The sequence below is a fragment of the Eptatretus burgeri genome, chromosome 2, assembly GCF_056783735.1.
Source record: "Eptatretus burgeri isolate ZD-2024b chromosome 2, Ebu_testis_v1, whole genome shotgun sequence".
In the NCBI taxonomy this organism is placed as follows: Eukaryota; Metazoa; Chordata; class Myxini; order Myxiniformes; family Myxinidae; genus Eptatretus; species Eptatretus burgeri.
The window spans coordinates 120,799,197-120,812,232 of record NC_140962.1 but is presented as its reverse complement, the minus strand read 5'-3'; the positions used below and the strand labels follow the sequence as shown (position 1 = coordinate 120,812,232).

The 13,036-nt window shown below is 39.8% G+C and overlaps 1 protein-coding gene across 10 annotated transcripts in view; it reads right to left on the bottom strand.

Moving 5' to 3' along the window:
• The window catches only part of CPLANE1 (ciliogenesis and planar polarity effector complex subunit 1), a 286,624-nt gene that overhangs the window by 47,015 nt on the left and 226,573 nt on the right, over positions 1–13,036 (bottom strand). For 9 of the 10 annotated variants that reach the window (XM_085871012.1, XM_085871011.1, XM_085871005.1 and 6 more), the window contains 4 exons: positions 12,389–12,467; positions 12,091–12,219; positions 9,670–9,700; positions 7,835–7,936 (listed from right to left, as the gene is read on the bottom strand). In XM_085871012.1, coding sequence (XP_085727138.1) covers positions 7,835–7,936; positions 9,670–9,700; positions 12,091–12,219; positions 12,389–12,467 — 341 coding nt within the window. The remainder of the gene's footprint in view (positions 1–7,834; positions 7,937–9,669; positions 9,701–12,090; positions 12,220–12,388; positions 12,468–13,036) is intronic. The other variant, XR_015055411.1, reaches the window with a different exon arrangement.

Genomic DNA, 13,036 nt, shown 5'->3' with positions numbered 1-13,036 from the left:
CATTATAAATTAACTGAACAGAAAATCAAACCCCACCAATCTGTAGTGATCATGTGACCAGCATTTTCATCTTCAATAACACTTCCGCCTTCTTCCTCTGAATCGCTCACACAAGGCTTGAAACAATATGGCTCCACAATTCCCCCGAAAGTGTTTCCATGACGAAGTTGGTCTCCAATAGTTTCTTCAAAATCCCGCTGATCAGTTTCAACATTCCAAGACCCTTTGGAGTTGCTAATGACAATGGAATCAGTATCAGAATCCGAGCTCGACGTGCAATGTTTCTCTCGGTGAAGCCGCCATTGGAATCAATATGGCTTCAAAGTGTGATATCACTGGCGAAATTGAAAATCGACACTCGGGCATTTTTCAACATTTTGCAATTGACAAAAAAAAATTCAATATTTTTCCCTTCAAATTAGATCACGATTCATAATTCACAATATTTTTCAGAAAAGAAGGAAAGTAAAAATTGCATACAAAAGGGTATTTGAGGTCTTAAGGGATCTTTGAGAGCTTAGGGGTCTTATGCGTCTTGAAGGGTATTCGGGGGTCAAAAAGGGTCTTCAATGTCTTGAGGGTCTTCAAGGGTCTAAAGGATCTTTGGGGTCTTTAATGATCTTAGGGGTAATTGAGAGGTCTTAATGGTTTTGGGGTTCTTAAAGGGTCTTTGGGGTCTGAAGGGTCTTTGGGTTCTTAAGGGTGTTCGATGTCTTAAAGGGTCTTGGGTATCTTAAGGGTCTTAAAAGTTTTGGGGTTTTTAAAGGTCTTCAGAGATGTCAGGGGATCTCAGCAGTCAAAAGGTTTTAAAGGTACATTCAAAGAGTATGTAATTAATAGACATATGTGTAGTGAGGGTGCAACTGACGTTCAAACAGTACGTAATTAATAGACGTATTGTGGCACGGCTTCACACCGCGTTTTTCGCTTTTATAAACACTGGCGTGGATCGGCTCACTGCGCTCGCCTCTCCACACGTTGTTAAAGAGATTTACGTTACAGATTTGCTGTGGCATCATAATTTACACCAATCATAATACAAACATTTATTTTTGTACAAATGTATTCGTAATAATAATCACAATAAAAAACTAAAAGAGCCCAGATTAAAATAATTAAATAATTCTGGCTGCCAGACCATGTGTCCGATGAAGTTGAAATTTAAAACTTATATTCCCGATCAGTTCTAGATCATAATTGTGAAGTTTCACGTCGATTGATTAAGTGGTTACAGAGAAAATATTATTTAATATTTTTCTTCAATAAATTATGGGTGCCAAATCATGCGACCTATCCATTATTCCTTAACAAAATTGTACACCCATAGCTTGGGGAACATTTGTGTTAAGTTTCCCCTCGATCCATCCAGCCGTTCTGGAGAAAATTTTTATACATTTAATGGTAAATCCAATATGACTGCCAAACCATGTGACCTATGACATCATATGTGTGATCCTTTTGTTCCTCATGGAAAGGTGGTCATATATGTTAAGTTTCACCTCAATCTGTTCAACCACTTCCAAAAAGAGGGGTTTTAAAGGTTAAAAAATAAAAACTATGGCTGCCGAATCACGTTTCCGATAACGTCATCAAATTTTTTTCTGTGGACCAATTTATCCATAGATGACCCTCAAAAATTGTCATACTGATCGGATGTAGTGTTCTACATTTGCAATTATGATGTCATAATGAAGGCACTTACGACATTAAAAAAAAACAATCACACTTATTCCCCATGAGGAGTACTTTCCATGTGCCAAGTTTCAATATTTTCCTTGGTGTGGATTTTCAGATAGAGGTCCAAAGTTTTTCCGTTTTTCCAACATGGCTGCCACACCACATGACCTATGATGGCAATAATAATTATCATTAAAACATCATACATGAGTTGTCGTTCCCATGGTCAAAATTTTGTCTCAATCCGACAAGCGGTTGCGGAGAAAAACACGAAAGTTCTGTGCAGACAAACAAACAAATGAAATTGCTCGTTGAGCAAGGAATTGCCAGAATAACTGTCATATCTCCATGATCTCTGAGAAAACAAAAAACCTGGAAATCAATTTGGCTCTTACAAGTCGATAGTGCTACTGTTTAATGATTTATAGCACTTAGTTTGGTCATAATCATAACTTGAAAGTCAATCGGACTTGAAATGGAGTTTTTATCGCAATTTGAAAGTTTTGACCGGACCCCCCCTGACATTCGACCCCCGACCGCTAAGAAGGTTGTTGGTGTGACACCCCAATGAGACATATGGTTGGATGCAGTGTTGGAAGATGCACATTTGGGATTTGGTTTGAAGTCGATACGACCATTTTAGCAGACGTTATTGCGAAAATAAAAATTTCCGTTTTTCAGTGACCTTGACCTTGACCTTTGACCGAGATTCACCAAAAACGACAAGTGTCTAAGTTGGACCATGGCTGATGTCTCTACCCTGTTTGGTCATGATCGCTGAAATGGTGTGGCTGCTACAGGGTAAACAAACACACAAACAAACAGACAGACAGATACACAGAATGACACACACAACCGACCATCATAATTGCCGAAATCCGAAGGATTCCGGCAATTAAGAAACGGACTCAAATGCAATACCCTCTCCTTCGGCGAGGGTAGCAAGATAATTCCAAAATGGTATGCTCAGGTACTTTTTTCTCAGGAACAGTATATCCTCAACTTCCACCCTCTCCCCCCCCCCCCGTCCCCCTCACTTACTCCCTTACTTCGGTATGCTGAGGAGTGAGATGCCCCAGGAGTTGTTAATAAGGTGTGGTCATTCTTACTTAAAATTGTGGACCACCAGTTTCAATGAGGATCAAAATTACCATGCACCAACATCTTAAATCCTCATAAACCTAACCTGTAAGTCTGTTGGCTCTCCTGATATAGTGCAGGGAATGTAGGGCAATCAGTATTGAGTGGCCTTCTCTCTGAAGCAGCTCATAAAGGATTCTACCAGCTCCTACTACACAGTCAGTGGGGAGGTTCTGCGGGGCATCTACGCCTCGTCGATTGCCGAAGGTCCATGGAGTTGTTCGTGCTCTTATTCTGGAGGTATAACCTCCATTCTACCTGTTCTTAGAGGTCCACAATTAGTTGAATGCTATGGCTGTGTAATGGCTCCAAAATACTGACCTCATGGAAGTGCTCTGCAAATAATTTCAGCTATTCCAATGGGTTCAATACTGGCTTGGCATCTTTCCTCTTTATGATGGAGATCAAGAACTTTCTGCAGAGTCATGTGATGCTGTGGTACATTCCATTTCTCTTGCAATCTTAGACCACTAAGCTTCCTTGCAGTGATGGAACGTAAAACTGTGTAAGCATTGGTGTCCATGCTTGTTCTCTCATGTGGGTTGTTGTTGAGAGTGGACATTGGGGGCTGGCACCATGAGCTGGACGAACTCTTTAGCCAACCAGGGTATGTGAGCCTCCCTGGTCCTGCATCCTCCTGCAGTTTTAGCAGCTGTCAGAGATACAGACTTGATCTTCTACTTACCATTGTATTTTCAGGCACAAAGGGGGAGTCAAATAGCTGCTGGAGCACAGCTTCCAGTTGTTACTGGTTCAGCCCCACATCCAGCATGCACCAGTCAAATGTGAGCTATGACAACGAGCAGATCTTGAAAATCACAGGATGAGGATCAGTCGAGAGGTCCATTCTGGTATGTGAGCAAGTATGTGCAGGACAGGACATATGTGCAAGTGTCCAGGACTCAGACTTGTACTGGGAAATGAGTCCACAATAATGATGCAATCAAGTGAACTTGCTCCATAATTTGCTGTACCAAATTGGCTGCATGGATGTGGCAGTGGATAGAAATGTGTTTGTTATTGCAATGATATCTGAAAGATGGGGATAGAAAGCCCGGGTTTTCACTGTCTTGTTCTGGTATTTGTTTGTTCCGTACTCTATCCCTTCACCCCTAATTCCCTCCTCTCCTCACAGGTTTATGCAGGGTACACATGGTCTGCCATGAGTAATAATATAGGGAGTGGGGGAGGGGTGGGTCTCACATGAGTGGGGGTGAGTGCAATAAGGAGGAGGGAGTAATGAAAGGAAGGGTAAGTCAAGGGAGAGGAAAAGAAAGGAAGGAAAGGAAAATAATGAAATTAAGGGAAGGAAGGGAGGGAGGGAGCAGAGGCAAAACAACTGCATTCTGCACACACAATAAGCTACACCCCCACCACGGACCTGCAAGTGTACATTCTATACAACACAGCAAAACACACATGAGACCAGACAATGAAAGGAGAGATGGGGGTTAGGGGAAAAAAGGAGAGGAAAAAGAAAAGAGAACAAGTCGAGGTACATACAAAGTACACCATCCCATGCCAAATTATTAAATAACAAATCCTCCAGCGTGCGACATTGCCAGGGTGCCCGGTGATGCTGAAGGGGGAGGGGGCAGAAGCCAAGAGGGGTGGGAGGGGGCAGAAGATAAGAGGGGTGGGAAAGGGAAGAACAAAACAGTGGGAAACAGAGACATTAGGAGATCTGTGGAAGGGAGAGGGAAGGGGCAGGGTACACCGGGTATATAAGATGGACACCACAGGGACTTTCAGGACCTTACACGACTGGGAACTTTTGGGATCCCAGGGAATTTGAAGGAGGTAGGTTTGGGGTGGATTAACGGGGGTAGAAAAGATCGTGGTTTTGGATGAGATTAATTAATTAATTTCCTAATCAAATGGCTAATAGCATACCAAAACCACCACTGTTTCATCCGAATCTGTAACTTTTTGAAAATGAACTAATTCATCGAAAAATTAATTAATTAATCAATAAATGAAAAATACGTTTTATAGGCAAATCACTTGGTCACTGTCGTGTCCAAATATCAGCTTCCAAGCTCAAAGGTGCCGGAGATATTGCCCAGATGAGAAAGAAAATAAAAAAGTAATAAATAAATCGATAATAATGAAGTAATTAATCAATTAATTGATTGATTAAAAAAAATTAAAGCTTTTTTTCCAAAGCACATCTTCACTTTTGTCCCCAAATTTCAGTCTTCCTAGCTTAAAGGATGGCTGAGATATCTATCACCTGAACAAACAAGAAAGAAAACAAACAAATGGAGTAAAAACTGAGTCCTCCCTTCCTTCGGCACCTTTCGATGACGTCATGCATTCCCTGGATATGGGATTGGGAAGGAGCGGTGTAAAATAAGGAGAAAAAACAAAATGTCATAGCCCCCGTGGTTTTTGCAATTTTGCTGGACCGAGTTAGAAGTCCAGCCCATATTTGCAAGATTTCTGTGTATGTGCAACTGAAATGAGTGGTCATGTGACATGGAAGATTGTGTACGATTGGGTTATTCAGTGATGAATATTAACGATGTGGGTCACGTACTTAAATTGCATAAGATAGTTGGTCACATGACGTGTATGATATTTTTCCATGAGGAATGCAAATTTTGCACAGAAGAGATTCAATGATCATACGTTTTAGTGGAGACAAACTGAATTACACAAACAGTATAACATTAAATAATATATATTTATGTATCAAAGAAATTCTATAACTGCAGACAATAGGAAATTATCATTCAGTTGAAAATACTATCTGATCAGTTTTTGTAAACTTTACTTAAATGTGGTTGGGGTGAAATTGAAAAGAATAATCAGATTTTTTTTTTAATTTTCATGAAAGATGCTTCATGATCCAGGCATGAAAAAATATAGAACAAGATCGGTAAATGCATGCAAGACAAATGGTTGAGGACATGTTCAATACCGGGGTTTTTTTTACAACTAAAAGTGGCTGCCAGTCTACCAGTCGGCCATCTTTGATCAGATCGCAAAATAAAGTGAGGTGCAAGTTTATGCTATTGTGCACCATGCCTGTGCCAAATTTGAACAAAAATCGGACCATGCATCTCCGATAAATGGTTGGGGACACGTTTAAGTCACGAAATGGCTGCCAGTCAGCCATTGTGGATCTGATCTTGAAAAGCAATTGCGTGCATATGTAAGCCATCATTCATTATTTGTGTGCTGAGTCGGCCATCATGGATCTGATCTCGAAAAGCAATGACGCATACTGTATGCAAGCCATCATTATTTGTGTGCCAAGTCGGCCATCGTGGATCTGATCTCGAAAAGCAATGACATGCATATGTAACCCATCATTAACCTCTGCCATCTTCGAAGATGGATGGAGGTTACTGTTTTCACCCCTTTCTGTTTGTTTGTTTGTTTGTGAACAGTATTACGGAAAAACTCCTCGACGGATTTCGACGAAACTTGGTGGGGGGGTTAGGTATGGTCCAAGGATCATGCCATTAAATTTTGGACTTGGACCCCCCCCCCAAAAAAAAATTAAGAGAAAAAAATTTTATTTTGCATTTCTACATGTTTTAAGTGATTTCTAACCCCCCCAAATATTTTTTACCCCCCCCCAAAAAAATCGAATTTTTTTTTTGCATTTCAACATGTTTTAAGTGATTTCCAACCCCCCCCCCCAAAAAAAAAATTGTTACCCCCCCAAAAAAATTTGTTAGATAAATTTTTTTTTTTTTGCATTTCTACATGTTTTAAGTGATTTCCAACCCCCTCCCCCAAAATTGTTACTCCCCCCCAAAAAAATTTGTTAGAGAATTTTTTTTTTGCATTTCTACATGTTTTAAGTGATTTCCAACCCCCAAAAATATTGTTACCCCCCCCCAAAAAACAATTATTGAAGAAAATTTTTTTTTTTGCATTTCTACATATTTTAAGTGATTTCCAACCCCCCCCCCAAAAAAAAAATTGTTTGAGAAATTTTTTTTTTGCATTTTTACGTTTTAAGTGATTTCCAACCCCCCCAAAAAAATTGTTACCCCCTCTCCAAAAAAAAACTTTTTTTTGCATTTCTACATGTTTTAAGTGATTTCAAACCCCCCAAAAAAATTTAGAGAAAAAAATTTTTGCAACTTTTTTTTCAACAAAATTTCGATTTTTTTTTGGCATTTTTACATGTTTTAAGTGATTTCCAACCCCCCCCCCCAAATGTTGGAGAAAAGAACTATAACTCTCAGCACTGTTAACATATTTAATGAATAAGATATAAGGTTCACTTGAGTGACCCAGCAGTATTGGCGGCGGAGGTTTTGCACTCTCCCGAGTGCTCCCCCTCCAGTTCATTATTTGTGTTCCAAGTTTGAACAAAATCAGTAAATGCATGTCCGAGAGATGGTTGAGGACGTGTTCAAAATCGGGTTTTTACAATTAAAATGCTGTCACAGTTGGCCATCTTTGATGGAATCGCGAAACAGATTGATGTGCTTATGTGTACCATCATGTATGGTCTTTGTGCCAAGTTTGAACAAAATCAGTCGATACACATCTGAGATATGGCTATGGACGTATGTATAGATAGACAGACGAGACCCAATCCATGAGCCCCCGTTTCTGACGAAGTCCAACGGGGGCTAATCAGAAAATGGTAGGGGAAGGAACACAAGGGAAGTTTATAAGCTGACTGTACTTTCAAATATCAGTGCCAGATGTTAATTTCACCTTCACAGACGGTCCAAAGTATCTTCCATCGCATGAGGTAGGAAGTCTGCTAACACCAATTTTTTTTTTATTAAATATGTTTTCTGTGCTTTCCAGTGAATTAATCAGCCCTGTCTATATCCTACACCTCCAAAGTGCCACAAAAACGGATTGGGGTGAGAGACCAAATGCCTTGAGACAGAAGATAGGAACAAGAACACATGCAAGAATGTTGACAGGGATACACACACTGATAACTATGAAGTACTTCATTACACTTCACCAAGCTCATATGAATCACAGATCATCAAATGGAATCTTTATATAAACCAACATCATACTTTATCCTTACCTTGAAGATGCATGGTGTGATGAGTGCACAAGGTCCAGCCTAGATGCATCCTTTGATTCATCTTCCACCATATCAGAAATGATGTCACTCAATCCATTGAACCTAAGAGTTACAGTTACGGGCCAGAGGTTGGGCACACAAGATAAAACAGGTTGCAGTAAGCCATGATGGAAGAAAGATTGTGCTCAGAATAATGTTGCATGAATCTATTACATACAGTGTAACCAGAGGCAGCGTTTGGGGGTGTGTAACCCATGTGATTGCATGGGGCCCCAAGATGACATCTCACTTTGCCGACAAAATGTGTCAACTTGTGAGTTAAGTGGGGATAAACGCAATGCAAAGGGAATTCTTCATCTCAAGGAAAGAAAGCATTGTGACGTAATGAATTGATTAAAAATGTTTTCCCTGACTATTTAAATGACGGGACCATAACAAAATTATGGGGTGAGGTTAGTTTAGTAGAGGAAGCAAGTTGAACAATAACTACGTTTAATGTACACAAATGTAACAATAGTCACAATAAAATTTGTACAATGCCTCATGTCAAGACATATTGATATTGTTTTGTAAATCCACACTACAATTTGTTGTATGATCACAAAACACCCCCTCATTAGGAAATGAAATAACCCATGCAAACGGTGGAACATTGTGGATTTTTAAAATCAGAAATGTGTCAGAGCCCCTGTCTCAAGGATGAAACAAAACGACCCAACGGTGCAGAAAAGCGAGAAAACAAAGGCTCAACAAAAGGGGGAAAGGGTTGAAAATCACCCAAAAATTAACTTTCTTCATTACACAAACAGCAGAACCAGAAAAGGCTCCTCAGCCCAGCACATGTGCCAAGGTGTGTTCCATTACGAGTCCAATCAGCTTATAGAGTGCTTGGCGAGTGGCTTAAGCACTCAAGTGAGCACTGCAACAAAACTGTTGATAAGGAATGGTCCAAGCATATAAAATAATTTAAAACTTAGCTGCGGGAGCAGTCGGGGGGGGAGGGAGGGGGGATCAGGTTATTATTTTTATGACTGCCAATTATTGTCCTGTTATTATTATTGCGCTATTACCATTATTCTGAGATATCCTTGAAAAATGGCAAGAGAAGGTGGAACGACGCTCAGGCTGCGATATATATATATATATATATATATATATATATATATATATATATATATATATATATATATATATATATATATATACATATATACACATATACACCTTTTCATTGCGGGGGGGGGGGGGAAGACAATAAAAATGGGAATTCCTCTGTGTTATTTTCACACTCGCTTAGCCTTGTTTTGTTGTTTTTGAGACTCAACTGCAAAAAAACCAGAGTCCTCTTACTCATGAGTCATGATGTGTTTGAGGGTTCTGAAGTGTCACTCGTACTACCCTCTCCCACCACCACCGGACAGTACACATTTATGAAGATAATATGCATCGCCCCACCTTCGGAATGCCTGGTGAGGACTGCAAATGAAGTCATTGCAATCTTTGTCATATGACCCATCATCCTCTTGGCAAGTTTAATTAGTTGAGATTGCATAAGTAACAACCGAATACATCGACGTCAGACAGATGGACGGACGGACGCCAAAATGCATATTTTAGCGTGATGCCAGATTGACAAGTTGAGAGGGGCCCCACTGGGCCACTATTGCGTTTTGCATGGGGCCCCCAAATGAATAATGCCTCCTCTGAATGCAACATAGAGTGGCCTGATTGCAAGACTTGCAGAAATGAATCCATCAAATATATGGTTCCAAGATGAAAGACAAAGACAATGGAAGCTGCGAACAGTTGCTTCCTAAACCAAAGAAGACACGTACCGTTTGTTCTCAGCATACACCTCACGAGAATCTGGAAAAATGAAAAAGCAAGGTAAATGAATAACTAACTAATATTGTATATGTATTTAAATATTTCCTGAATGACAAATTGGGGAATGTTGGCCTGATGGTTTCATATGAATTACCAATTTTGGGCATTGCAAAATGCACTTGGACCGCTTTCCCTTTTTAGGTCATCTCGTTAAAAACCAGTCTCGATGTCCGTATGTACGTACGTCCCCAGTTTTTTCTTCCGATTTTCTTGATATTTGGTATGTGGGTAGATGTCAATGAGGGATGCACGGCGGTATGATCTCTGACCTGATTGAAGGTGAAGCTCAACATCAAGGTCACTCCAAAGTTGCGAAATCGTCCATTTTAAAAATCTATCTCCTCCGCCGTTTATGATCCGATCTTCGAAATTCCTTCGGATTCTGATAATATAGAAGAATGTCTAAATTTGGTCAGGCCGGTTTTTTAAAATTCATCCTGGTTATCGAGTCACGTGTCTTCAAAGTTGGAAAAATCGTCGATGTGATACGGTCAAAAAAAATTCGCCCGATCTTGATGAAACTTGGTATGGAGGTAGGGGTCGATGAGTGATGCACGACGGTATGACTTTTGACATGATTGAAGGTCAAGGTCAAGGTCACTCCAAATTTGCAAAATCGTCCATTTTCAAAATCTATCTCCTCCGCCGTTTGTGATCCGATCTTCGAAATTTCTTCGGATTCTGATAATATGAAACAATATCTAAATTTGGTCGGGCCGGTTTTTTTTAATTCGTCCTGGTTATCGAGTCACGTGTCTTCAGAGTTGGAAAAATCGTTGATGTGATACAGTCAAAAAAATTTCGCTCGATCTTGATGAACCTTGGTATGTCGGAAGGGGTCGATGAGTGATGAACGACGGTATGATTTTAGACCTGATTGAAGGTCAATGGCAAGGTCACCGATGCTGTAAACTTGTGAAATCATCCATTGTCAAAATATCATCTGCCATTTATGACTCAAAATGCGGTTTGATTTCTGAGGTCCGGTTTCTATCCTTTTGAAGACACATTGATCATAAATGTTCCAAATCAAGCATTTTCAAAATCTATCTCCGGATAACTCATATCAGAAATGTAGTTTGATTTCTGAGGTTTTCTATCCTTTTTACTCCCGGGCTTTCGTCTGTACGTTGAACCAAAAGAAAAGACGACATCGAAGCCATTCTAAGCCGATCAGAGATCCACATTTACAGAGCTTCAGAGATGACCGTCATCCCCAACCGGGGGTAATTTTTTTAATATTCTTTTTAGTAAATGTTTTCTTGGAGTGGAAATTACTGAGAAGAAAGAAGAGGAGCATGACTGGGCAGTTTTATGGTTCCTGATTGGGTGTGAAGTGTACATTCATAGAATGTCTGTGAAACAATGTTGACTTGTTGCTTGGATGTTCTGAGTGAAGGAATCTTTTTAATAACAGGCACACTTGTAAACACTATTGAAAATAAATGTGTTGTTGACAACAAATCACTGCAACCTCAACATACGATTTTCATAATACGTATTTCTCGATCATTTCCAGAGAAAAACCCCAGGTAGTGAATAAGCACAATAACCGATCAAGGCCTGAAGGCCAATTAACTGTTTTTTTTTCTGGGGTCAAATTTTTTTTTTATCCAAACATAGCCCTCGACCATCCCCTGGATGAAAGAGGAGGCCATGCAAAGTTTGGTTGCACTATTTTCTGCAAGGTCAGAATGCATAAACACGCGAACTTTATTTTTTGTATATTAGATTATTGTACATATATACAGGTGCCATTCATTATGAGGCAAAATCTACCACAATAATTAGACATTGTGTGGCTGTCAGCAATATTCACTCGTCGATTGGTCATGCCACTGACTAATTGGGTATGGACATTTTCCCAGCATCGTTATTCATGTCTATTGTTATCACGTCTATCCGCATCAGCAAACAGTGCATCAAGGTGGTGAGGCAAATCACACACTTTCCTCACTTCGTGTTACCTCAGCTATCATAGCGGCGATTAAAATATTGGCGATTATGGTGCGGCGTCCTTATCCCACACTTTCTTCATCTTGTAACTCATCCTGGTGATAACTATATTGATCACGGTGCTATCCTTGACAATTTTACACTTCTTTGACTCCCCAAACACAAAGCAACCATCCGCATTTTGTGGGCTGACACAGGTACTCCCGCCCAGAGGGCGGGGGTGCCCACAAGTGTACACAATTCCACGACTTGAAATGGTTGGAAATGCTTATTCAGCTTTACAGAATTACAATAGCAGCATGATAAATACTCATGTAGTCTATGCACACCATGTGGCAAGAATTATTTTTAGCAACTTGAAGTGGGAATCCCCCAGAAAGTCAGATTCCTATCATTGGAACTGAGCAACTTACTTGAGGAAATAGGCTTATGTGAATGAGGAGTGATGGATGAGACATCAGAAAGGGATAGTGAGAGACCAGGTGTGAGGCCTCCTGCTGCTGGTGGATCAGAACTTGGTCTCCAATTCTCCACATATCCTCCTGCAAAACAGCATTCAATTTCAGCTTGGTGGAGACATCTTTGTCGACTGTAATGGTCAGTCATGGAATTTTCAATAAAGAAAATGGATGCACAATAACAATTGTGACAGATTATGATTTTCACAAGTAGAGAAAAAAAAAGAAGTATGATTTTGGAATTGATAATGACCAGCTTGGTGAGAAATGTGTGCAGGGCACGAGTTCTTCGGTGGGAGCATCTTTTCCAACTCTTCCAGTTTGTGAACAAGCTGGAGATCAAAGACGAAGAAGAAGAAAAAAAAGAGAAAGCAAAACTAATATATCGATAATCAACTACTTGGAACATAAAATAAAATAGAATAAAAAGAAAGCAAAAATAGAAAGCATTTCAAAATGCAAATCCCATCCGTGTCATTGTACTCGAACGAAGCTTGACAAAAACGACAGTTAAAATAAATTGTACATTTTATTCACTTGTGTTCTCCATATTCTCATAATAAAAGTTTGTTGAAGAGTTGTTGACAAAAGCTCGATTGGTAAAAATGTTATGGCATGGACAAACACACTGAAGCTCAATGATAAATAAATAAAGAAACAAGGAAGCAATTAAAAAAAAATAGGACCACTGGACCTGTAGCTAAACTGGGCCCTGGCCTAATGTTATAATTCAAATTTGGTAGAATTCTGACTGGTGGGTTTGGTGAGGAAGATTTTTGAAGGAATTTACATGTTTTTCCAAAAATTTTACTCAGTCCACCATTTTGACACATTTACCGTCATGTGATCGTCATGACCTCCACAATTGATCACAACCCTGTCCTAATGTTACAACCAAAAT